The sequence below is a fragment of the Amphibalanus amphitrite genome, unplaced genomic scaffold (genome assembly GCF_019059575.1).
Source record: "Amphibalanus amphitrite isolate SeventyFive unplaced genomic scaffold, NRLGWU_Aamphi_draft 000432F_arrow, whole genome shotgun sequence".
Classification (NCBI taxonomy): Eukaryota; Metazoa; Arthropoda; class Thecostraca; order Balanomorpha; family Balanidae; genus Amphibalanus; species Amphibalanus amphitrite.
Window position 1 is genome coordinate 349,833 of NW_024881926.1, and position 23,122 is coordinate 372,954.

Consider the following 23,122-nt stretch of genomic DNA (forward strand, 5'->3'; position numbering starts at 1 on the left):
ACATCAAGCAGCTTATGAATCTATGCGAGTTATGAATCCTAAAAATTATTATTTTCCCATGGGGCCGCCCTCATTACCCCTGCCGAAGGGCTCAGCTAGCCTTAGAGGGGGCCTATCCCACTATTTGCCGACCCTCAGTTATCTTTTCTAACGTAAATGCTGGTAGTCAGCAGATTCTATCCAGAGAATGGCGATGCCTATCTGTCGCCTGATACCAGAATACATCCCCGTTATTCATTATTTATGCACAATGTACTAGAGCACTTCATGGGCCGGATAAATCCGTTATCCACGGATAAATCCGCGGACCGGATAGGATTGGATTCTAAATTTGTTAAAAAAGAACGGATATGGGCGGGCCGGATTTGGGAATTGAAGGTTGAACCCGGATCAAAACGGATCAAAATTTTAACATTCAACATTGAAGTTAAAAATTAACCTAATGTGTTAAGCGGCAGCAGAGGTTTGATTAAACTGTAATAGGCATCATTTTATGACACTTAACCCTCGCCGGACCTATTGGTTTTCTACATACGCGCCGGCCGAGGGGGGGGGGGGGCGGGTACGACCCCCCCCTCGCCGTTTCGCCCCTGGTGCAGCTAGCGCGTCGCGGAAAAAACGAGCGTGTGCGCCGTTACGAGACGCAGAGATTGGTACCCGATTTTAAGGTCCTAGGTCAACCGGTGACCTCTGAGGTCAGGTCAAGTGCCCCAAGGTACGGTTCAGTTTTTGGTGAATAACTTCGCAAAAAACGGCCGCAGAGCGCCGATTTTGGCAGCATCGTGTTCGTCTCGCTCAGGCGCGTCGAATGATATACTTTTTGTCCGGGTCAGGTCAACTTGGGGTGTTGACCTCAGGTCAAGGTCAGGTCAGCACCCCCAGGTCACGAAGTTGGTCGAAAGAGGTCATGTCGCATATCATTCGATTCGGCAGGTCTTCCTGAGTCCATTGGTGGCTTTCCCGACTCGCTAGCTCAATTTGATCAAGAGTTATTGACGAAAAACTAATATGACCTTGATGACGTCATAAATGACGTCACGCAAGGTCAACATTGCAAAAGTGACGCATCTAACCTTGCAAGGAGTGCATCAAATCACGATTCTGTGTGCTTGAGATAGTTGGAGATCGTTCCCGGCGCCAGAATAGCAGTTTTCATTTTTCCCCATTGACTTATAATGGTGAGGTCACGAAAATGACCTGACCTCATATGACCTTTAGGAAAAATCCGAGACATACAAGTTGTGGGACTCATAATGGATACTAGATCCTGCAAGTTTCATTTCCCTGTGACATCTCCTCTGGCAGTGAGGGCGTTGCGAAGATGCGACATCTGAAGACCGTGCAGAGGTTCACTTATGACGTCATAGGTCAGTGACCTGACCTGACCCAAAAATTCGGTTGGTGTCAAAAGATCCGGCTTGGATCAAAGATCAGGTATGCCAAGTTTCAGCTCTCTATCCCCAGCGTGTTTGGAGCTATCACGAAAAAACCCTATGGGGGGGGGGGGGGCGGCACCCGCCCCCCCCCCTCGGCCGGCGAGGGTTAAGTTTCTGGAGTGGAGTCACTGAAGTTTGCACTTAGCGTGTGGGTGAGTAAAGACTGGGATGTGGATAGTGGGCATGGGGCGGTATTACAATTATGTAATATCTGTTGGGCACTTGTAACTCACCAACTACCACCATACATGCATTTGATGACCTGAACTTCCCTATCTTCTTACTTCTTAGAGAAATTGTGTATTACTATTGAAAGATGATACCTAGTTTACCAATGTGGTGATTTTCATGTGGTTTTAGGTTTATAAGCATGGTTTTTGGAACCATGATGGTCTGTGAGATGTATGGCTGTCTGGTCCCTTAGATTGAATTTGTTAGTCCAGTTTTGGGTGAAACCAGTTATTGGTGAAACGGATTATTACGGATATTTTTTGGAAGTTTGGCTGCAATACGGGCCATGGGTGGGCCGGATTCTGATATTCAAAGAAAGGCGGATAATGGGCGGATCTGGATATGACTTGCCGGATATGGGCCGGGCCGGATCCTAAAAAGCCTATCCGTGAAGTGCTCTACAATGTACATAGTAGATCCAATTTCCAAAGGACCTAATTATCTCTCAGCTCCGTTAGCATCGCCGACCGTTTGATGCCTGGGTCCTTTTCCTACCATGTGATTTTCAGATGCATGGGAACACATTGCTTAGTGAACGAACAGCCCGAGGCCGAAAATCTGCGAGAGAAAAAGAAAGGAGTGTTTGTGGCTGTTTGAGCCAGCAAATATGAAATGTGTCGCAACATTTTACGTGCGAACGCACCTTGCACTAAACATACCTATATACGTCCCTCATGGCATAGGCGGCGGAGCGGGGGGAGGGGGCACCGGGGCACCGTACCCCCCTTGATTTTGCCATTTTAACATTATCCCGATAGGCGTTGCATGGAAATGGAAATGGAAAGAATGAGACCAAAAGTCAGCAGTGCTCCCCCCCCCTTAATTGAAGATGTTCCGCCGCTACAGCCTCATGGCTACAAAATGAGAGAGAGAAAGAAAGAGAGAGAGAGAGAGAGAGAGAGAGAGAGAGAGAGAGAGAGAGAGAGAGAGAGAGAGAGAGAGAGAGAGAGAGAGAGAGAGAGAGAGAGAGAGAGAGAGAGAGAGAGAGAGAGAGAGAGAGAGAGAGAGAGAGAGAGAGAGAGAGAGAAGAGAGAGAGAGAGAGAGAGAGGGAGGAGAGAGTTGGGGAACGAGGAGGAGAGGGAGAAAGATGGGGGAGAGAAAGAGAGAACCCACAGCGTATCACGAGTGAAGTCTACTGTTGATATTCATACTTCCGCTACCCTGCCAATGTGCCCATCGTTGCGTTTTCGCAACACCGCTGTCTTTCCGATGTGCCCTTCGTTGCGTTCCCGCAACGCGACCGTAGTCATATTTGAAAATAGTCACAAACCCTTTTTGTACCTATTTCTTAACAAAATGCATATCTACGCTATTGTAGGGACTCTGCAGAATATGTTTACACAATTTTCATTAAGATATTATTAAGCACTTAGCCTTCTTATCTTGGTTTTCGTGACGTCATCACTCACAAAACCTTCGACTTCCCTCTGGGAGCTCTAGTCAGTAACTTACCGGCCGCACAGACTTGTAACTGCGTAGTATCATGCGCACAACCATGCTACACACGCTGAAACTTGTCTCATCGGTTAGTCTCTTTTACACACTTCTCAAGCTTCGATCACGTCGACGCTTGCTTGCGTTGCGAAAACGCAACGAAGGGCGTAAATGGGTTATTGGGCCGATTCCGAGGGGTTTGATGTCAAAAACCTGCCACTCTTAAAATTTGTGTTTTATTTTTGTTTTACATTATTTCATTATTCTTCCAAAAATTATTTGAATAAATTAAAACAGTTTAAATGTAATATTTTTTTTATTAAAATTGAAATGTTCATTTTTGTGTGAAAATATAATAATATGTTTCTACACGCAGAGCTATGCCTACGGTCCTTTTTCCGGCAAGTGTCAACCATGGCGCCGGCGACAGCGTGAGTTCCGGGCGATATTCATATTCTTTGGCTTTTTGCTGCTTATTTCGTTTAATAGTTTGCCTTTCAATATAAGGAATCATTGGGCTTTCTTTCAGAAGCTTGATTGTGGGTTTCTGAGCCGTGAATCTCTTTGTATTTCGATAGAAACATGCGTCGCGTTCGTCGCTTTAGTTTCTGTTTTTTTTTAGTTACGGGGCTTGGTAACAACTGAATTCAGTCAGCTGGCGACGCATGATAGTCGCCGTGATTTAAATATAAACATGGTAGTAGATGAACTTAAACAAAAATGGCATTAATTGTGATAGAAAATGAATAGATAGAAATTAAGTCCTCATTATCTAGAATTGATATATAGTAAGCTTTGATAGTGCCACCATATGGTGCAAGCTGGCAAAAAATCCAGATAATATTGAGGTCCGAGTTACGCAGCCTGAAGACTTTCTTGTTTTCATGTTGTTGTATCGCCAGCTCATCTATTTAGTTCAGTGCATCAAATCTAAATCCAGCCTAGGATGAGGAGAGATCAACTACCTATCATATCAATTACAATTAGCCATAATTTTTAAGATATAAGAATAAGGGTGGATTCAAGAGTTCTGCGAATGACAAAGTTTCTATGATATCGCATGGAATCTTTGCGGCTGCGAGACTCTTGAGTTTGACCTCTAATTCAGTTTCAAATAATTGGTTTTTTGTTCTTCCTGTTGTTTGCATTTTTAGGTCATTGCACTTTTTTATCTATATGTTGTAAATGAAGTATTTGGTACCTATAAATTTATGTAACTAAAAAAATTAGTTGCTTCAAAAACCATAATTCATCTGGGCAAACTTGGGTTTTGGTCTCTGGAGTCCAAAAATGAAGGCATTTGAAATTTATCCTTAATAGCCATGTTAGGGCATAAATGCAGACCCTTTTTATTTCACCAATTGTTAGAAAACAAGCTAGTCTCAAGAAGCTCACCTGATTTTTCACAAAAATATTGATATTGTCTGCTGAACACAATGCTGTTTCTTTAAAAATAGCAATATGATGTAAAAGGGAATAAAAGATAATCACAAGATTGCTTCATTGGGAGCAGATGCTTCTGCAAAATAGCTAATCAGAACATTTTGCTAGCTGAGGCAAACTAAGTTTTTTTTCAAATTGCAAGTTCAAACTTTCAAACTGCCAGTTTGAAAGTTCAAATCTTCTGAAAATTAAAGAAACTGAAAAGCTTCCCCCTACCACTGCAGATTGGTCTAGTCCGGGGTATCAATGAGCGTGATGGACTGATGAAGGTTCTTATCAATAGTAGCAACAATTCTCCAATAAATATTTTGGTGCTTCTGTTGCCAGATAGGTTCTGTTGCCATTCTTGGAAGGAACTGATCTATTCTTTGAAGGAACTGATCTGGTTGGGCACACCACCAAACCCAATAATCATCATCAAGGAACTGATCTTTCATACATAATGCACTTTGCAGGTGCCTAACCATTTCCTTCTTTCAGGAAGAAAGTGGCAGCAGCCAAAAAGCTGCCCACAGTCACCGAGACTATTCTCAAGAGGAGGAAGTTGAAGGATCAGAGGAAGAATGCAGCTACTGCTAAGGCCCTCAAGGTACTGTTCTTTCCTTGAATTAGAAGTTATGCTTGGCAGAGTGGATAGTTACATTCTTAAATCTCTTGTGTGTTACATGTGCATGGAATGTGTCATTGCTCATTTGTAATATACTGTGAATTTTGATAGCTTGCAAATTCCTTTGCTGAAATTCTGAAAGATAGGCTGTTCATAAACAAGTCATGAACCATTTTCACTATTTTTATGTCCTTTTCAATATTATTGAAGTGGCAGGCACATCTGCAGGCCTGTTCTATGTAGATGTGGAAAATGCCTAAATCCTATCTCAAGCATGTGAAATCGTGATTCCTTATGCACCGCATGGCAATATGCTGAACTTTTGCATTTTTGACCTTGTGACAAAAATTGCCACTAAGGCTGCTTGTTGCAATCGTTTTTTTCATCAATAACTTTATGTGATTGAGCTAGCGAGTTGGGGAATGCGACCAAGCTAAATAAAGGCCTGCCAAATTAGATATGCAGCATGGCCATCCGGAAATGGTTAAGTGTATAACCTTGCTATTTTTGAAGATCTCAGGCTGAAGCTTTCTAGAGTAGATCGTCTCTGTGTTCTATCACGTATATTACGTTTTTTTTTTCTTGGAAAAAACTGAATAGGTAACAATTTCTGAAGATAATTTTTGAGATTTTATAGTTGGGTATAGTTTCTGAAATTTTCCAACTTAAGAGTATCCGGGACAGCAGTTTAATAGCCCCGTGTATTCTAAATCTTCTCGTGTAAATAATTCGATCGAACTTAAAAACAGCCCTTGAGAACGTTTCTCGTAGTTCAGTGTTTTGCATCCAAAGCGACCGAACATTACGTCGCTCTGACGTCATTTTTGGTGACCTATGGCAGCTACGAAATTTTTATTCGCACACAAGGTGCCAAATTTATGCAGCCGAAGGTCTGCAAGTTTTATGTTATCGGTAGCGATATAGGAGGTATTGCGGAAAAACGAGGAACATGCATCTCATGTTCTTACGGAGGCATTCTGACAAATTTCCTTAGAATTCGTCACGACCTTTAGATGACCTCAGGTCAGCCGGATTAAAGGGACCCTCCCACCTTAAAAAATTAATGAATTGACATGAAAGTGATCTCGCTCGGTTCAGAAAGAGCGAAAACGAATATCTACCAAATTTCATAAAAAGATATTCACTGGTTGATATTAAAATTACTTTTGTGTACTTTTTGGGATATCCGCTGTTCCTAGCGACTTTATTTGAAAGTACGGCACTTGATGCGCGCAAAGCAGCATATACCACCGCGTGCTACCGAACGTTTTAGTAAAAGATTTAAAATCGTTAAATCTGCGCTGACGTCACACATTCAGAGGGGCATTCTAATGCATTAGCCCCTCTGAATCCAAGTGCTACAACTTTGAAATGAGAGATTTTCGATTTGAGGCATTTCTCGATCTTGTTAGTGCTCAAACCAGTAAGTGCAAGCCAGGGACCCCATTTTGGCTATTCCAACTCAAAACTAATGTTGACCCTCGCCCTGGCCTGGCCTGGATGATGCAACCCCCCCCCCCCCACCCTAAGGTTTTTCGAAGATAGCGTAAAAATGGCGGCGCGCAGCGCCGCCAAATTTGACACAGCCTATGGGGCATCCTTTTTACATATGACCTGAAAATTTCAAGGTGACCTTGGGTCAGGTCACCAGGTCAGAAAAACCGGTACAAGGTTATGGTCAAATTTCAATTTTCTTTTTGCACCTGTCCAACTCACAGATTGGGACTGATTTCCTTCAAACTTTCAGGATGTGCTAAGTTCACCGAGTTGTATAACATATAGTTCGGGTTTTTTATGTCACTGACCTGAGGTCAGTTAGAGGTCATTACGTCATAATGTTAAGCCTATGGGAAAATACTAAATTCGGAAAATACTGGAGATATCCGCTTCGTTCCATCATTTTTGTGCTTTGAAACCATAGTAATTAACAGCAGGTCACTTGGTGCTTCTTTCTTTGTTTGGTGTACTTATCCATGGGTCAGGTCAACTGAGGGTCAAATGACGTTTTTGCCAATAACTTGGCACATATGACGCTAGAGCTTAAAAAATGGTGTCATTGTGTTCCTGGTGAGCAGCCGAATCGAATGATATGCGATATGATGCAAATTTGGTTAAATTGAACTAAATTTGTTTATTAAAGTTAACTTAAAAATTAAGAAAAACTTTAAGCACACTTGAAGGGAGATAATGACCTTTTTCCACAAAATCTGAGTTAGGACCATTTTCTGACAAAACACAACAAGTTATAATGTAAATTAAAACCATTTTGCTCAATTCGGTACCTTGCCGCAAATATCTCAACTTGAAGTCACGTTAGCGGGGAGCGCTGAAAATGACCGTTGAAGAAGTACTTACATCACTTTTTGGTACTTGCATGTAATTTTGTAAAATGAGCGTATTCCTTACATTTGATCTTCATCACATCTAGTTAGTTAACCCGCGCCCCGTTGGGCTCTGCCGAGCAACGCGCCCGGTTGGGGGGGGGGGGCATTTTGGCCCCCCCTAAGATCTCGAGAACCACGCAACATAGCGACAAGCGGTAAACGGCGTTGGATAGCCCCAACGGGGAACTACCTTGTGACCCAATTTTATTGACCTAGGTCAAACCGATGACGTCACAGGTCAGGTCAAAGGTCCAATTTTCACCGTTTACAGGCACTTCAAGAAATGCGTTGTAAAATCGAGTAAAATGCATTTCATTGAATATCATCGATGGGGAAATGTTCTTCAAACACATATTTTGCTATTTGAGGTCACTGATACCAGGTCAGGTCACAGAGGTCAGGTCACGGGGGGGTCACAATATGAAAGTGTCGTGTGATACATGTTTTATGGTCCATTTTACATGACAAATGCAATTATATGGGTCAGGCAGCCTTTGGGGCCAGCTTAGATCACGTTTTGGTCAAGGTCAGGTCAAGGTCAGGTCAAGGTCAGGTCAAATTAGGTCAAATTTCAAAGTTAATATTTTTGCATAAAATGGGTATCGAATCGATGCAGCTCGTCACGGGGAGTTCAATGGTGGTCTTTGTTTTGCCGTAAGAGGTCTAGAATTGCTAAAAATTGAGTTCAAAAATTTGACGTCATCATTTTTGAACAGTTTTTTTCGCTATAACTTGGCCAAAAAAAGAGATATCGATCTGAAATTTGGTATGTATATAGAAGAGCGCTGGGACTATCACATATATTCCGGTTTTTTTCGAAATTCGGAAAAATTTTGGATTTTTTCAAAGTTTTTCTAAAAAAATCAATTTTTTGAATTTTTTTGGGTCAAAAACCAAAAATTTTGAAAATACGAGATAGCAGTTTTGTAGCGCCGCTTTTTGTCTACTAGACCATATAAAGAACTTTGAAATTGCTTGATAACTGTAGATTTGGTGAGCGTTTCAAGATTGCATGTTTTTTGCTCATTTTTGCTCGAACATGACCTCAGTTTGACCTCAATAACTCCTGACCTAAGGTGACCTAAGACTTGAAATTTGGTGTGAAGGTGTCAAATTGATGCCCGGGAAGGTACTGAAAATTTGGCGGCGCTGCGCGCCGCCGTTTTCTTGCTATTCAGAAAAAACCACAGGGGGGGGGGGGGGCCAAAATGGCCCCCCCCCCAACGGGGCGAGGGTGGTCGTCTATAGTGCCTTCAAAAGATATTCATGGTTTGGGGGTGGTTTATGTCTAAATTTACGCAACTATTTTTCCTGTTCATCATCTGACGCCATATGCTGCTGTTTTAGTAGCAACGACTCAAATTTGAATCGGTCCCGCCGACTGCACAATAAAAGAAGATATATACAACACTTTTGCGGCATCACTGAAAAACTTATGCAGTACTGTTATCAAAATTCTCATAACACTGTTCGACAAAGCTGAAGTCTTTTTGAAATAAATATGCTTGTATTTTTCGCTTCAGGCTCTGACGCCAAAATAATGAATTTCGTAGTCGCAATCGCAAGATTTAGCTGCGTTTCTGGCGCATGCCGTTCATTTGTGGCGCAAAATAATACTTGGAAACAAAGAAGAGTAGGCACTATGTACCCCCGAATTAGAATCTAATTAATTCTAAACCGAATTAACTCTAATTCAAATTAGAATCCTTACAACCAAGCAACGACAAGGCGATAACATAAACAAAAACCCAAGCGTCGCTGTTTGAAACAAAAGCGCCATATACTGCGACTTTTTTTTATAGAGAAGGACAACGCATTTCGGTGGGTGTTACAAGTACTGCAAGTACTGCTTTTTTGCAAAAATAAAAACCTTTTTCACATACGAAAATGTGCTAGGAAATTTTCATATTTTATAGAAACTACAGTAGAAATAGTTTAGATGTCGAGTAATTTTTATTTAAGAAAAAAGAAAGCTCATTATCTCCCTTTAAGCAGACAAAAGAGTATATCATTCGACGCGCCTTGACGTGCTGAGTTCTTTGGTGTTTTTCTTTTTTCTCTATCTTCATTAGATCAAAAGTTATAAGCGAAAAACTTTTGACCTGTTTTTAGCGAAATTTTTACATTCATACTAGAGATGTCAATCGGATACCAACTTTTTGGTATACCGATACCAAATCGATACCAACTTGGTATTTGGTATTTCAATCGTAATGTGTTTGGTATTTTGTTGGTATCATAAACCCTAACTAATGTATAAGAGGCTAAGAAATCGGTAAAAATTGGTATTTCCCTCAATTTCCCAAGTTGGTTTGGTTTCGGTATTTTCCCGTGGTTTTGGTTGGTATTTGGTTTGGTATCGGTATTCTGATTTTCCGTAATTGACATCACTAATTCATACCCACCAAAAAAACCCTAAATATTGACCTAGAGCAACCAAATTTGCACAGGTGCGAGAACTCCAGAGGGCCCACCTACCTACCAAATTTGGTGTTTCTAGGTGCCATAGGAGCCAATCGCGAGGGGGGTCGCATCAACCCCCCCCCCCCCCCCCTGCCAGGCCGTGTTATGAAAAATGCACTGCGAGGGCGAGGGTTAAGGTGGGATGGTCACTAAAAAAAAAAAAACGGAAAAAAACGAGATGCAGGTCATGGCATTCGGTCATCTTAGCATATTATGCAAGTTTGAATCAAATAGATGCACAACTCAAATTATATTTTTAGCGCTATATTTCGTGGAAAAAATTAATTTCGGTGCCAATTTGACACTGTACCGGGTTTTGTGACCTGACCTGACCTGAGGTCACTTGGACTCAAAACTCAGCACACATGTCAAATGATTGCCCCAAGTTGTCTGAATTTGGTGGCGCTATGTGCCAGGGTGCTTCAGCTATTCACGAAAAACTTGTTATTTCGTTGCCGCTAAACAAGTTGAATTTTACCCTGACCTTTTATCGGTATTTGTAACCTGCTGACCTGGCCTGAAATGACTGAGACCTGAAATTTTATGGGAAGGTGCCAAAAGGTTGCCCCAAGTTAGTATGCCAAATCTCATTTATAAACTATTCGCGAAAACCATAAACACCCCTCTGGAAGGGCGAGGGTTAAGATGTTAATTACACTGTAAATTACCGAAGTGTTAATTACCATTCGGGGGCAGGTGGTCGCTAAGCAAGTCAAATCGAGCTCAATTTGAGGTTTGAATTTTCTTGAAACCGCCTTCTTTTCGAATACGTGTCTTTTTATCGCGTCATTTATGTAGTTTCCAGCTGAAGTATCTTTCTAATAGTGCAAGACTTGTATTTTGTTTTATTTTCCAAATAAAAAGCATACACAAACTGTTAGCGAACAATTGTGTTCGCGAACAGGTGACGTCATAGGCCGAATTTTAGTGAACAGACGGTGAACATTTAGTGAACGCTTATGAGCTGTTCGCGAAGACTGTAAAGAGGGAGTGGATAAGACTCCTCCCTAGCCTTTTTGCTCCTGATTTAACTAGAACCTTGCGGAAAAGGGAGCGTGTGCCTCGTTACGAGACACGGCGCCTGGTATCCGATTTTAAGGTCTTAGGCTAACCGGTGACCCTTGAGGTCAGGTCAGGTGTTCCGTAGTAGGGGTTTGGTTTTTGGTAAGTAATTTCGACACAAATGGTTGCAGAGCCGTGATTGTGGCACCAAGGTGCTCGTCGTGGCCAGGCGCGTCGAATGATATGCCCTTTGTTTGCGTTAGGTCACTCTGCTGTTGACCTCAAGGCAAGGTCAGGTCAAAGTCACTCGGGTTACAAGGCTGGGAGGATGTCGTGCTGCAATGCAGCACGACACAGCTCACTGCTGCATATCACTCGTATTTCCGAGACGATGGATGGCTAGACCGACTCGCTAGATCAGTTTTATCGGGAGTTTTTAGCGAAAAACCAAGATTGCACCAAACAACTTTATTGACGTCTTATGTGACGCCATGCAAGGCACAATTTAAGCCTCGGCGTTGCAAGAATCATTATCAATAACGATTCCATGTGCATGACATAAGATTGGCGCCTTTTTCTCCTTGTAACCGTCACTATGAGAATAATAGTGCGAAGGATATCACAAATGACGATTCTTTCATTCTCACTTGAACATTCCCGAACTGTTGTTGAACATATAATTGTTGTGAACATGTGACCTTGAATGGAGGAATTCGTAAACTATCGAATAAACAAACAAACGTTGTTCACGAACTGTTCATGAACAAATACACCAACTAGAGTTGCAAAATCTTACTACCGACATGCCGGTAATTTTTCACTACAGCAGGTTTTTTTCTTGGCGATAGGCATGTCTTGCCGGTAGCATGCTGGTATTTTTTATTTTTCAAAAAAAAAGAAGAATCAGCATATGATTGAAACTTTCTTGTAATAACAATCGTAGCCACTGCAAAATTCATTTTGTGGTAGAAGTTGCATTGCTTAGCAGGGTTTGGTGTTTGTTTAATTTTTCAAATAAACAAAACATAAACAAACTGTTCACGAACAAATGTGTTCGCGAACAAGTGACGTCATCGGTCAAATTTTGGTAAACAAACAACGAACAGTTCGCGAACGTTCATGAACTGTTCGCAAACACGGTAAAGAGGGGGTAACACGGTAGATCAGACCCCCTCCTTAGCCATTTCGCTCCTAATTGAGATAGAACCTTGCGGAAAAAGCCAGCGTGTGCGTCTTTACAAACCAAAGCGATTGGTATCCGATTTCAAGGTCTTGCACCAACCGGTGACCCCTGAGGTCAGGTCAAGTGTCATAAAGTAGGGGTTTGGTTTTTAGTAAATAACTTCGCCACAAATGGGGGTAGAGCCGCGATTGTAGCACCATCGTGCTCAGAGTCAGAGTCAGTCATTTATTAGAATTGTGGGTTTCTCCACATGGTGAGTTTTACGAATTCAGTCATTGTACACGTGTAATTACCGAAGTATTACCAGTGTACACTGGTAAAAGCATGGTTAAAAATGAGACACATTGCAAGACCTAAAACATTCGGTTTAAGACACAGCGCTGGTGATTAACTTGGACCTCTCCGGTGCTATCTAGGCTACCTGCGTGTTAATTGGGCGTTCCAGGCGGATGCAGCCCTATAAGTGAAGCTCCGCTGGGTTCTCACTAGTCGGCATCTGGGAAGATCCAGGGTGCCGGCGGCTGCTGCTCGAGAGTTGCGCAGTGAGACATCGGCTCTCCGAGTGAACATTGCGGTTATGGCAGGCGGACATTTACCGTTCACTGCTCGCGCCACTAGGGCACGGTCGTGCGTGTGTACCATGTCGTCCACTCTGTGCCAGCCTAGTGCCGCAAGTGTGGGCGAGATGTGCTCTGAGCGGCGCACCCCAGACACCATTCTGGCCGCAAGGTTCAGAGACTTTTGAACTCGTTGGAGGTGGCACTGGGCGGCTCCTCCCCAAACGGACAGGCAGTCACATGTTTAGACGCTTGAAACCACGAAAAGACTGCAAACGCGCGGCTAATGCAAGCAAACATACGCCCAATCGCGATTCCGGCCAAACACGGTCTCGAGAAATAGGTCACAGGTCTAAGGTCATTGGGGTCAGGGTCGTGAAATTTAAAGGGTAGGTGTAAAATTGATAAACTCGAGGGTACTGAAAGTTTCGTCGCGATCGGCCGCTTTTTAATGAACTTTTTGCGAAAAACCGAGAGGGGTCCTTTCGACCCCCACCCTCACCCCCTATATGGGCGAGGGTTAAAAATTGCCAAGATTTTTTCATTGGCGACCGTATTTTGCAATATAACAAGTCAGAAATACAGCGGTTAAGCCATCCACGTAACGTTACGGAGCCGCCGCCGCGCCCACCCTGTAGCCGGACCTCCCCGGGCGGGCCAACCCGATACGTTCAAAGCTGAGCCAAAGGCCGGGGGGCAAGTTGGGGCAGGGTTTCTTGAATGGATCATGTCCAGAAAAGTGTGGTAAATCCTCTCATGGTAGATTTTGCGTGGAGTTTTTGGCCATTTTCTTATATCTCTACGTTTTTAAGATGGACAATGTTTTCAGGGATGTCTGAAAAGGTCATTTTCAAATGAGCATAACTCATCGGTTAGTCCAAGGATACCTATAGAATTCGGGTATACTATCAAATATAGGCTCAGTAGTCATATGCCACTCCAATTATTTCCAAACCTCTCCGACAATTACGCCAAAATGTGTTGTAAACGTGACGCGGGTTTTCGACGATTTCAGCACAGCCGGGACCGGCATTGCGTATGTCCACTTAAGCTAGCGTTTTGGACACCGAAAGGAAGACATTGAACCAAAGTATTGTGATATTGACATACTTTGGACAATTTCCTATCGACTGATAGGTATAAAAAGTCAAAATTCCAAAATTCGTTTTTGATTAAATTCGCGCTAATCTGGCGTTTGGCCACACTGTGCGACGGGGGGCGGATATCCGCCCCCCCCCCCCCTGAGGTTTTTCGCGAATAGCGGAAAAACCGCGGCGCGTAGCGCCGCGAAATTTCGTACGACAATTCTCTCATCAATTTTACACATAGTGTGCCAGTTTGAACCTCCTAACTTTTAACCCTCGCACGACCAGGCCATTTCTCATAACACGAACGACCAGGGGGGGGGGGGTTGTTACGACCCCCCCCTGGCGTTTCGAAACGGAAGGTCGTAGAGCTTAGCGGAAAAAACCAACGGATTGCTCTCAACGAGATCTCGCGATTGGTGGTATATTTTTTGGTCCTAGATCAACATTTGACCTACTTATGACCGGTCAAAGGTCAAATTTTCCGAAAAAATCAAACTTTTTCAACTTTCCGCGGCGATTGCGGCAAAACGGTGGGAGATATCGACTTGAAACCTTCACTATCGTGTTCCTTGATCAATTCTCTATCGTTTGGTATGTATTTCGTTTCCCTAGCTCTAAAAATGGCGCGTTGGGAGCGCCGGAAGTCGGCAAGGTCACAGTCGGCGGCAGAAATTCGAAAAATCAAAATTTAAATTTTTGAAATCTGATTGTATTTTTGGATTTGGGAGGTCCATTTGCTCTCTATAGAAGCTAATATTGCTGCATATTCCCATTGAGGTGACAAGAATTAGCAAAATAGTGGTTCGGGCGCTTTTCAAAAATAGTACCGGACGCTGTTCCTCTTGTGACGCCATAGCTCCGTGACCTGACCTGACCCGGTCAATTTTCTTGCACCACACGATAGCCAATGCTTGCCCCAACATGCATGGGAAGTTTCATCATGATCCATCAAACAATGTGGGTATCACCGGCAGAAAACCTAGGGATTCGGCGCACACGTTTGGTAACTGTCGGCCGGAGGCTGTACCTCTTATGACGTCATAACTCCGTGACCTGACATGACCCGATCAATTTTTTTTCGGCAAAAGATGCGCAAAGGTTGCCCCAGAGGGTATTGAAAATTTCAGCCCGCTACGACAAGCCGTTTAGCGTGCACTTCGAAAAAACCTCAGGGGGGGGGGGGGGGTTGATACAACCCCCCCCCCCCTAGGCGTTCTAGGGTTAAGGTCAGGTCACCAGGTCACATTGAATGACCCAACCTCAAGTCACTTTTTTGCAACTTTGTCGCCGTGCCAGAGCTACAGTAGATGTCGGAGGCCTTTGAAAGTCGCAGGATGTCATTAGGTCATTAGTAGCTACACTTTGTATATCTCGGAATTTTGATATCGATGACCTGAGGTCAGGGCAATTTCTCGGCCTCCCCATTATAAGTCAATGGGGGAAAAATGAACTCCCTGTTTTTACCACTAAAGCGGGTCGGAATGGCCCCATATACCATACATGACTTCATATACAATCAACCTTCACTACCTTGAGGTCTGTTTTGCTGTTGGGCAGCTGTAAGGTCATGTGACGTCATCAAAGGTCACCAAAGGTTTTTTGCCAATAACTCCGTACAGCAGGGGTCGGCAAATGGTGGGGCATGCCCCCTTTGGGGGTAATGGCGCCCTTCGGCGGGGGGTAATGAGGGCCTCTGAGAAAGCCTCATCTTTTTTAGAATTAATGGCTCCCTTGATGGGACAGACATCGCAACTGTTGTGCCCCAGGATTCAAAGATTAGTCGAGGGCAAACGAACAAAACATGAACTGATTAGCTGGCGCATGCCAATTTTCATGTATGTACATAGCTGCTCACCATTCCGTACAGTCGCGCAAAAGTAACTGTCATGTATGAACTGGCGCTCGCCTATTGGCGTTTTCACAGTCACTAACGCAAGGGAGACTGGAGAGGAGTTGTCCATTGCACCCTGACCCGAGCATTTCGGCCTCTGAGCTGGAGCTTTGCAGAAAAATTGAGCGTGCTGCCCATGAAGATAGGCAGCCGCTGCTACCCAATTTAAAGGTTCTTGGTCATTTGGTGACCTTCCAGAGGTCAATGACAAGTCCCGAGTAAATCGGCTCTTGCTGTAACTTCTTGAAGTGAGATTTTGTGGCCTGCCATGATCTCAAGACAGATCTCACAAATCAACGGTTATTCGGGTTAAGGTCATGCCATTTTCAGGACAGATAAAGATGATCGGCTCGAGGGTACATTTTTCGTAATCCCACCCTTTTAACGTGATCTATTCTATTCCCGAAAAATACCCGCTACCCCTATGCGTATGGGGGTTAACCCGCGCCCCGATGGGGCTCCTGGGTATCCACACCCTGCTGGAGGTGGAGGTTGAACACCCCTTACTAACTTGGCTCCTGGATCACTAGCGAAACGCCGTAGTCGGCGTTCGAAAGAGAGTAAGAAATGATGAAGGAAAACTATAGTCACTTTTTAGGTCAAGTCAAAGGTCAGCTCACCAGAGGTCATCGAACGTAAAATTTCGCCAATTTCCAGGTCAACCTTTGACAATTTTCGACAAACTGGCCTATAGCTCAGGAAAGGATAGAGTTAGAGCGCTGTGGAAAAACGCATTCGATACTCAATTAGCTCAATTAGCAATTCCGTTCTTTCTGATGACGCCCCCAGATTTAACCTAATGAATAACGATTTAGCCTTCAGGAGACAAAAACTGCTACAATGTACTTTGTTTGCTGATAAAATGTACGTTGTTTGCTGCTAGTTTTTCTTCAATATAGCGTTTCACTCAGAACTTGCAAGAGCGCACTTTTATCAGCATCGTGCTCCTCCCGTCGAGAAGCATCGAAGGTCTTGTTGCACATCAGTGTCGTCGAGCTAAACACATCTAAGGCATTTTCATCGCTCTGGCATGCCTTTATCAAAAGTTATTAGCGAAAAACTATGATACCGTTCACGACCTGAAATGACCTCAGGGACATACATGGCGGGGTTGCGGGTGTAGTTTTCCGGTTCAGTGGTCATGTTTACTTGTGGTTCAGTGCTTCACAGTGTTAGGAATGACACTCGTCCAAAAGAGGCGTCTTTCAATTTTTACCATTGACTTTGCGACCTCTCCCATTGATAACGAGAGAGGGCGTGAAAGTGAGCTGACCTTTGGTCACAGACATTAAATCTCCGAGATACAAATTTTGTACATGCTGTTGCCTTTATCAATTCCTGAAAGTTTGAAAGAGATCTGTCACTCTGTGTAGCTACAACAGGCGTTACAGTCTTTACTGAGGTGAGGTCACTTGACGTGATCTGGTGACCTGACTTTGAGCGACTTTGGTCTGAAATTTTCACAACATGAAATTTTCACAACATGTGCAGAAAAAGATGTATGACAAAATGTGACAAAATGGTGGCGCTCAACGTTTTTGAAATATTTGCAAGAAACCGCAGGGGGGGGGGGGGGGCTATGGTTTCTCGCAGATATGGTACCCAAAGAGTCGCGGAAAAGTATGGAATTTCACTAAACTTGGTTATATCACCAATGGGGCCTGGCAGGTGGGGGTAATGGCGCTGCCTTGCGCCAAAAAAGGGGGGCACGACCCCGGAGGACCTGCCGACCACTGCCGTACAGGAACAAGATACAGCCGCGCGGATGGTCTCATTGTGTTCAGCTCGTCAAGACGCATCGAATGATATACATGACATCGAGGTCACCTGACCTGAGGTCAACCTTTGACCTTGACCTTTCGAGGTCAAAATATATATATCATTTCATGCGGATTGACGAGAGGATCACGATCATGCCCTTAGATTGTTCCTAGCTTGACTAGTTCGAAAGTTATTCGAGAAAAAACTATCCGTATCTAGCGCCTCCATTTTGACTTTTTTGACCCCTGTGACGTCATCTTTGACCTGACCTGAAAATGATCTTCGTAAAAATTGTAGACCTTGTCCGTGCGTATCCCATGCCGTTTACCGCTTGTCGCTATCTTGCTTTGTTCCCGAGATCTCGGGGGGGGGGGGGAGGGGGGGGGCACCCCCCCCCCGTCGGTACGAAGTTGGTTGGTGCGCGGGTTAATCATGCATCATTTAATATCATGTTGTTGGTAATTGCATGTTCGCGACATGACCATGCAACCTGCTTTTGATTTTGACAACTTCAGGCCCATAATTGACTAGTTCTTTCTTTGTCTGTTCTTAGGACCGGCAGCAGCGCAAGCAGAAGAGGAAGGTCATCTTCAAGCGCGCCGAGCAGTACGTCAAGGAGTACCGCGAGCGTGAGCGTGAGGTGATCCGGCTGAAGCGCGAGGCCAAGAAGGAGGGCAACTTCTACGTGCCGGAGGAGGCCAAGCTGGCGTTCGTGGTGCGCATCCGTGGTGTGCTCGGCCTGCACCCCAAGGTGCGCAAGGTGCTGCAGCTGCTGCGCCTGCGCCAGATCAACAACGGCGTCTTCGTCAAACTGAACAAGGTGAGAGAGCACGCAGTGCGTTGGCTGTCGGTGAGTCGAGGCCAGGGTTGTCGAGTAAATTGACGTGTGTAGAAAAGATAAGGAGTGGAGCAATAGGTTAGCGTGTGCCTTGCGTTAAAAAAGTATTTGCGTTGGAGTATTGCAATCATTGTTTCGAAAATCCAGTTCGGGCAGTAATGTATCGGTCTTTATCGGTCAAAAATGTGCGTGCACCTGTTGTGGCTCTCAGTAATGCCCGCCGTACTGACGCCCACCTCCTCACCAGGCCACCATCAACATGCTGCGTATCGCGGAGCCGTACATCGCCTACGGCTACCCGAGCCTGTCGACGGTGCGCCAGCTGCTCTACAAGCGCGGCTTCGTCAAGGTGAACAACCAGCGGCTGCCCATCACCAGCAACGAGCTGATCGAGAGCAAGCTCGGCAACCGCGACATCATCTGCGTCGAGGACATCGTCCACGAGGTGTTCACGGTCGGCCCCAACTTCAGGAAGGTCACCAACTTCCTCTGGCCGTTCAAGGTTAGCGAGCGGTTCTGGGAAATTGGTTATTGTGTCGAACAGTGAGGGATTTGAAGTTTGTGGAGTTTTCTAGGGTCAAAGTTCGTTTATTTAAACACTCAGCGAATTACTGCTGTATTGGACGATTTGTCCAGCCATTTTTTTCATATCTCGTTATGATTCATTCAATGGGTTTAGGTTTCGGATTACTTCGTTTTACTTCGAGACCAGACAAGCTCGTATGGATGTAATGTCGACATCGTTCGAAGTCATAATAGCTGCCAACCGCGATCTTTCGTGACATTTTGTCTGTTGGTGTGTTTGGCAGCTGTCCACGCCCACTGGCGGATGGAACCGCAAGTCGACTCACTTCGTGGAGGGCGGCGACTTCGGCAACCGGGAGGGCATGATCAACGAGCTGCTGAAGCGCATGATTTAAACTGTCCCGACTGCCGAAAATATATGCCTCACTCGTGGGAGACACTCTTGTGTGTTCTATGCTGATACCATTCATATGACCTGATGTTGATGTACAAATGCAATTGTTATACAACGGTTTTGGTCGGTTGGAAGGGCAGGGAACAATGACGAAACGAACGCAAGTGCCACTTGTAATAAGTAAGTAGTACTTTGTATTGTACGGAATGCTGCAGATGTAATGTGGTCTGAATGGCTTTGAACACTTAAGTAAATTTATGAAGCTTTAATAGGTTCCCAGACAACTTTTCCAGAGTTACTTTTTCCCCAGGTCCGGGATTGTCACAGTCAGACGTCGGTGTCGGCACCGGATACGGCTGATATATCTTCAGGTGAGAAACTGAACTATAATCGCCCTGATTTGGCCCTCCTGGTTTATGATGACCGCACGATCCCTCTAAACCTACCTCCGTGAGGATTTCGTATGGCTGAAAAAATGTGAATTACATATCACCTGACTCAATCGGGCGTTTTGGTGTCTGACCTCGGTGCCCCGATTCTACAGTGCCGTCCTCTGATCGGACGACATCCTGCAATAACAGCTGTCCGGCACGGGACTACACAGTACACAGTCGGCTAAAACAGCTGGTGAGTTACCCTTTGGCTGCTCTCCAGTGTTCCATTTTTCAGACTTTTTGGTGGCAAATCACACCTAATGGGGAAAATATTTTCATCCCTAAAATATGAATGACCGACTTCACTTCATCTCTGAAAAGAGTTCCATGTATTCCCAACAGCAAGTTCGCATGTCACTTGACAGTTGATGCACCCACATCCTTTTGTTTCACACCCTGTCAAGATTCTAACATGAAATCCTGGTTTATCAGTTGGCATAAAAATTGGCATTACACCATATTGCAAAAATACTTCGGTTATTTCCTTTCTTTTTTTCTCATCCTAGGATTTTTTTCTCCATCGGCACACCTAACCAATATCCAATTTTAGAACACCGCTGCCCTCCTGCAAGTGGCAGCTGTCCCGTGTTTTTCTGAGGAAGTATACAGTACATTACGCAGACCTGGGCCGTTCAGGTACTTTGTGTATCAAGCTGATATGATGGTCAATACTTTCGTTCTTCCTAATTCTTATTGAAGGAAAGCATACCCAAGCTGATATTTGCTGCGCCACTTATGCGTGCTATATTAGCTCGTCTGCGTTCTAAACCCATGATCTTATTTTTCCAGTCCTGCGGAAGTCGAGGCAGCCAGTCGCAGGAAACGGATTTCTTTGCCGCTCCAAATGATATTTTCGGTGAGATACTCTCTGTGAGCTGTTTACGCCTGATATTATATTGTGGACTCGTGACTATTTTCATGATGTTCAATACTTTCGTTCTTCCTATTGCCAGTGCCGGAAAACTTATCTAACTGATACATTCATCGATGCATTCTTATGTAACCGCTGTTAGAGCTCCTTTAACCTATCAATTTTATCTTTCAGACCTTTATGGCTTCAGGACGGCGCTTCAGCAACATCATGCAGCGTGCAGGTATGTTGACGTCTCTGTGGATTGTCATAGCCTGTGAATTTGTTACTGTTTACCGTGATGAGTTTTGTCTACTGTTCGCGCTCTGACAGTGTGTGGAGACATTTGTAGCCCTGATGGCTTGCCCTCGAGCTGTCGTGTTCGTGATGGTGCACGGTTGTTTGACGAGACTCGTGTCTTTGCAGACGGACGCCGCCGGAGCGCAAACTGGATGGATCTTTGATGGATGGTGGATGAACGATGGCTAATGCTCTTCGCCAGGTGGGTCGCTCGCAAAACTTGCACTTGGAATATCTTTTAATGCGTGAAGTTAATATTACTATAATGCTAACATTGCAATGATGCACACTCGATGGTATTGGCTGACAAATTATGTTGATTCGCCGATAATGCTGCCTTCCTTCTGAAGTTTGAATTTCATCACTGATGTATGTGTCGTCGTGAACTTATGCTAACGGGCCTTCCTTGTTCCACAGGAGCAGCCTATGTGGAGGCCTAAGATCTGGATGTTTTTTTTTTTAGAGGTGAGACCTAATTACTTTACTTGAATATTTGCTTCTGACTAGTGACTGCAAACAATAATGTGATGATTTCATAGAGCCAATCCAATGATTGCTTTGATTACCAAATGATAGGACTGATGTAACACTGCCAATGACCCAATCACCCCTCACTCTGCCAAACACTAATGCAGCCATCGCCTCTATTTCAGAGGGGTATCTTCAGCTCGTATCTGCCGCCGTCTTGCCCGTGCTATATCAATGGTGAGTAAATAATGTATGGTCTAAACATAGCCGTATGTTTTTAATGAATAATGATGAGAACGTCCTGCAATTTTGACACTTTGTACTGGAGATAAAACGACGCGGCTGATGGTTGCTTCCATCGATAATATCCGCCCTTGTTCTCGCTGTTGCTGACCTGGGACTCGTTCTACGTTTCAGAATGGGACCAGGGTCTCTCTGCGCGCCCGACATTTCGGAACTAGCGTATCCGGTCTACCTTCTGGGACATTATGTGGTGAGTAACGCGAATAATGAGTTACGAAACCTTACTAATGCCTCTATATGATGATAACACTCTTGATCAAACGGTTAGAAAATATCGGAACCTAGTGACGATCCTAGGGCGGACTGACTTCTGAATTCGTCTGTGCGGATATATTACCGCTGCCAGTGATTTTAACAGTTTTTGTCCATTTCAGGTGGAATCAGTGCCTGGATTTCCGAGCGAGAACGTATCGTCAACTTCCGTAAGGTGAGTGAATACACTGAATGAATGAGGCTTGTGATGAGGTTAAATGTCCAGGTGATGTTCGTACATGTTAGACTGTTGACTTTTCGGATGACACGAAACCTCACGCTGATGGACATCCGTTTCGTCCAGTGTGTTGTAACGGTTTCCTGTTTCACAAAGAGGCCTCTGCTCCCGCAGGTGCGGTTTGGAGAGTGGTATGGGACCTCCCCGCCTGACGATTAGCCGACAACTTAAGGTGAGCGTTGTCAAGCTTGTTCAGGATGACGTATAATGTAAACATGATGTACATGTTAGACTGTTGACCTCGCTGGATGACACTAAATTCTTTGCTGATCATTGTTACGAAGTAATTATCATTTAGATGTATTTCTGTCCGTTAAATGCAAGATTTTTACCACAGATCTGGACGGCGTGTCAAGTGGGCCAGGCTGAAACGCTGTGAACTGCGAATCATCGCAGGTCTTTGGGACAGGTGAGTTGCGACGCGTGCTGTAGCGCCGGGGATGCTCATTTTTCATAGTTTTCAGGTGATGAAAAAATATAAAGTGAACAGCAATGATTCTATCAAAAGGATTCTGAAACAATATCGATCAAAATTCAACGATGCTACCTCTGGCTGGTCTGGTGACTCCTAAACTTTGTTCCGCAGGAGGAGATCGTTTGTTTTACCGAGCTAGAATTTCTGGCTTCGGTCTGCACTGCCTTCATGTCGGAGGAATCTGAAATGTTTGAAGAAGGTAAGCGAACAGTTCGACGTTGTACAAAGCAACTTTTATCACGGCCAGTCGTGAATGATGTTTTTCCAGTCGATCCTTCACTAGCCTGTTACGCAGGTTGTGAGTGATAACTTTTGTACTCTCTGACAGTTTGACACAAGATAAGCGATGCTGTTTTATGCAGGGATGCGGAGCCGGAGCCGGAGTCGGAGCCGGAGCCGCCGGAGCCGGCATATTTTGCCCGGAGCCGGAGCCGGAGCCGGAGCCGTGAAACAATATAGCCCGGAGCCGGAGCCGGAGCCGGAGCCGCCAAAAAAGGGGGCGACTCCGGCTCCTTTTTATTTTTTGAAGAGGAAAAAAATAATTGACCTAGTTCGGTTTGACAG

At 44.5% G+C, this 23,122-nt stretch overlaps 1 protein-coding gene across 1 annotated transcript; it reads left to right on the forward strand.

The window, feature by feature from the left end:
- The first annotated feature begins 3,460 nt into the window (after nt 1–3,460).
- LOC122391329 (60S ribosomal protein L7-like) lies at nt 3,461–19,283 on the forward strand. The gene is made up of 5 exons (XM_043385130.1): nt 3,461–3,533; nt 5,026–5,134; nt 18,035–18,301; nt 18,567–18,821; nt 19,129–19,283. The coding sequence occupies exons 1-5, from the start codon at nt 3,463–3,465 to the stop codon at nt 19,237–19,239; spliced, it is 813 nt and encodes a 270-aa protein (XP_043241065.1). The 5' UTR covers nt 3,461–3,462; the 3' UTR covers nt 19,240–19,283.
- Nucleotides 19,284–23,122: the final 3,839 nt, after the last annotated feature.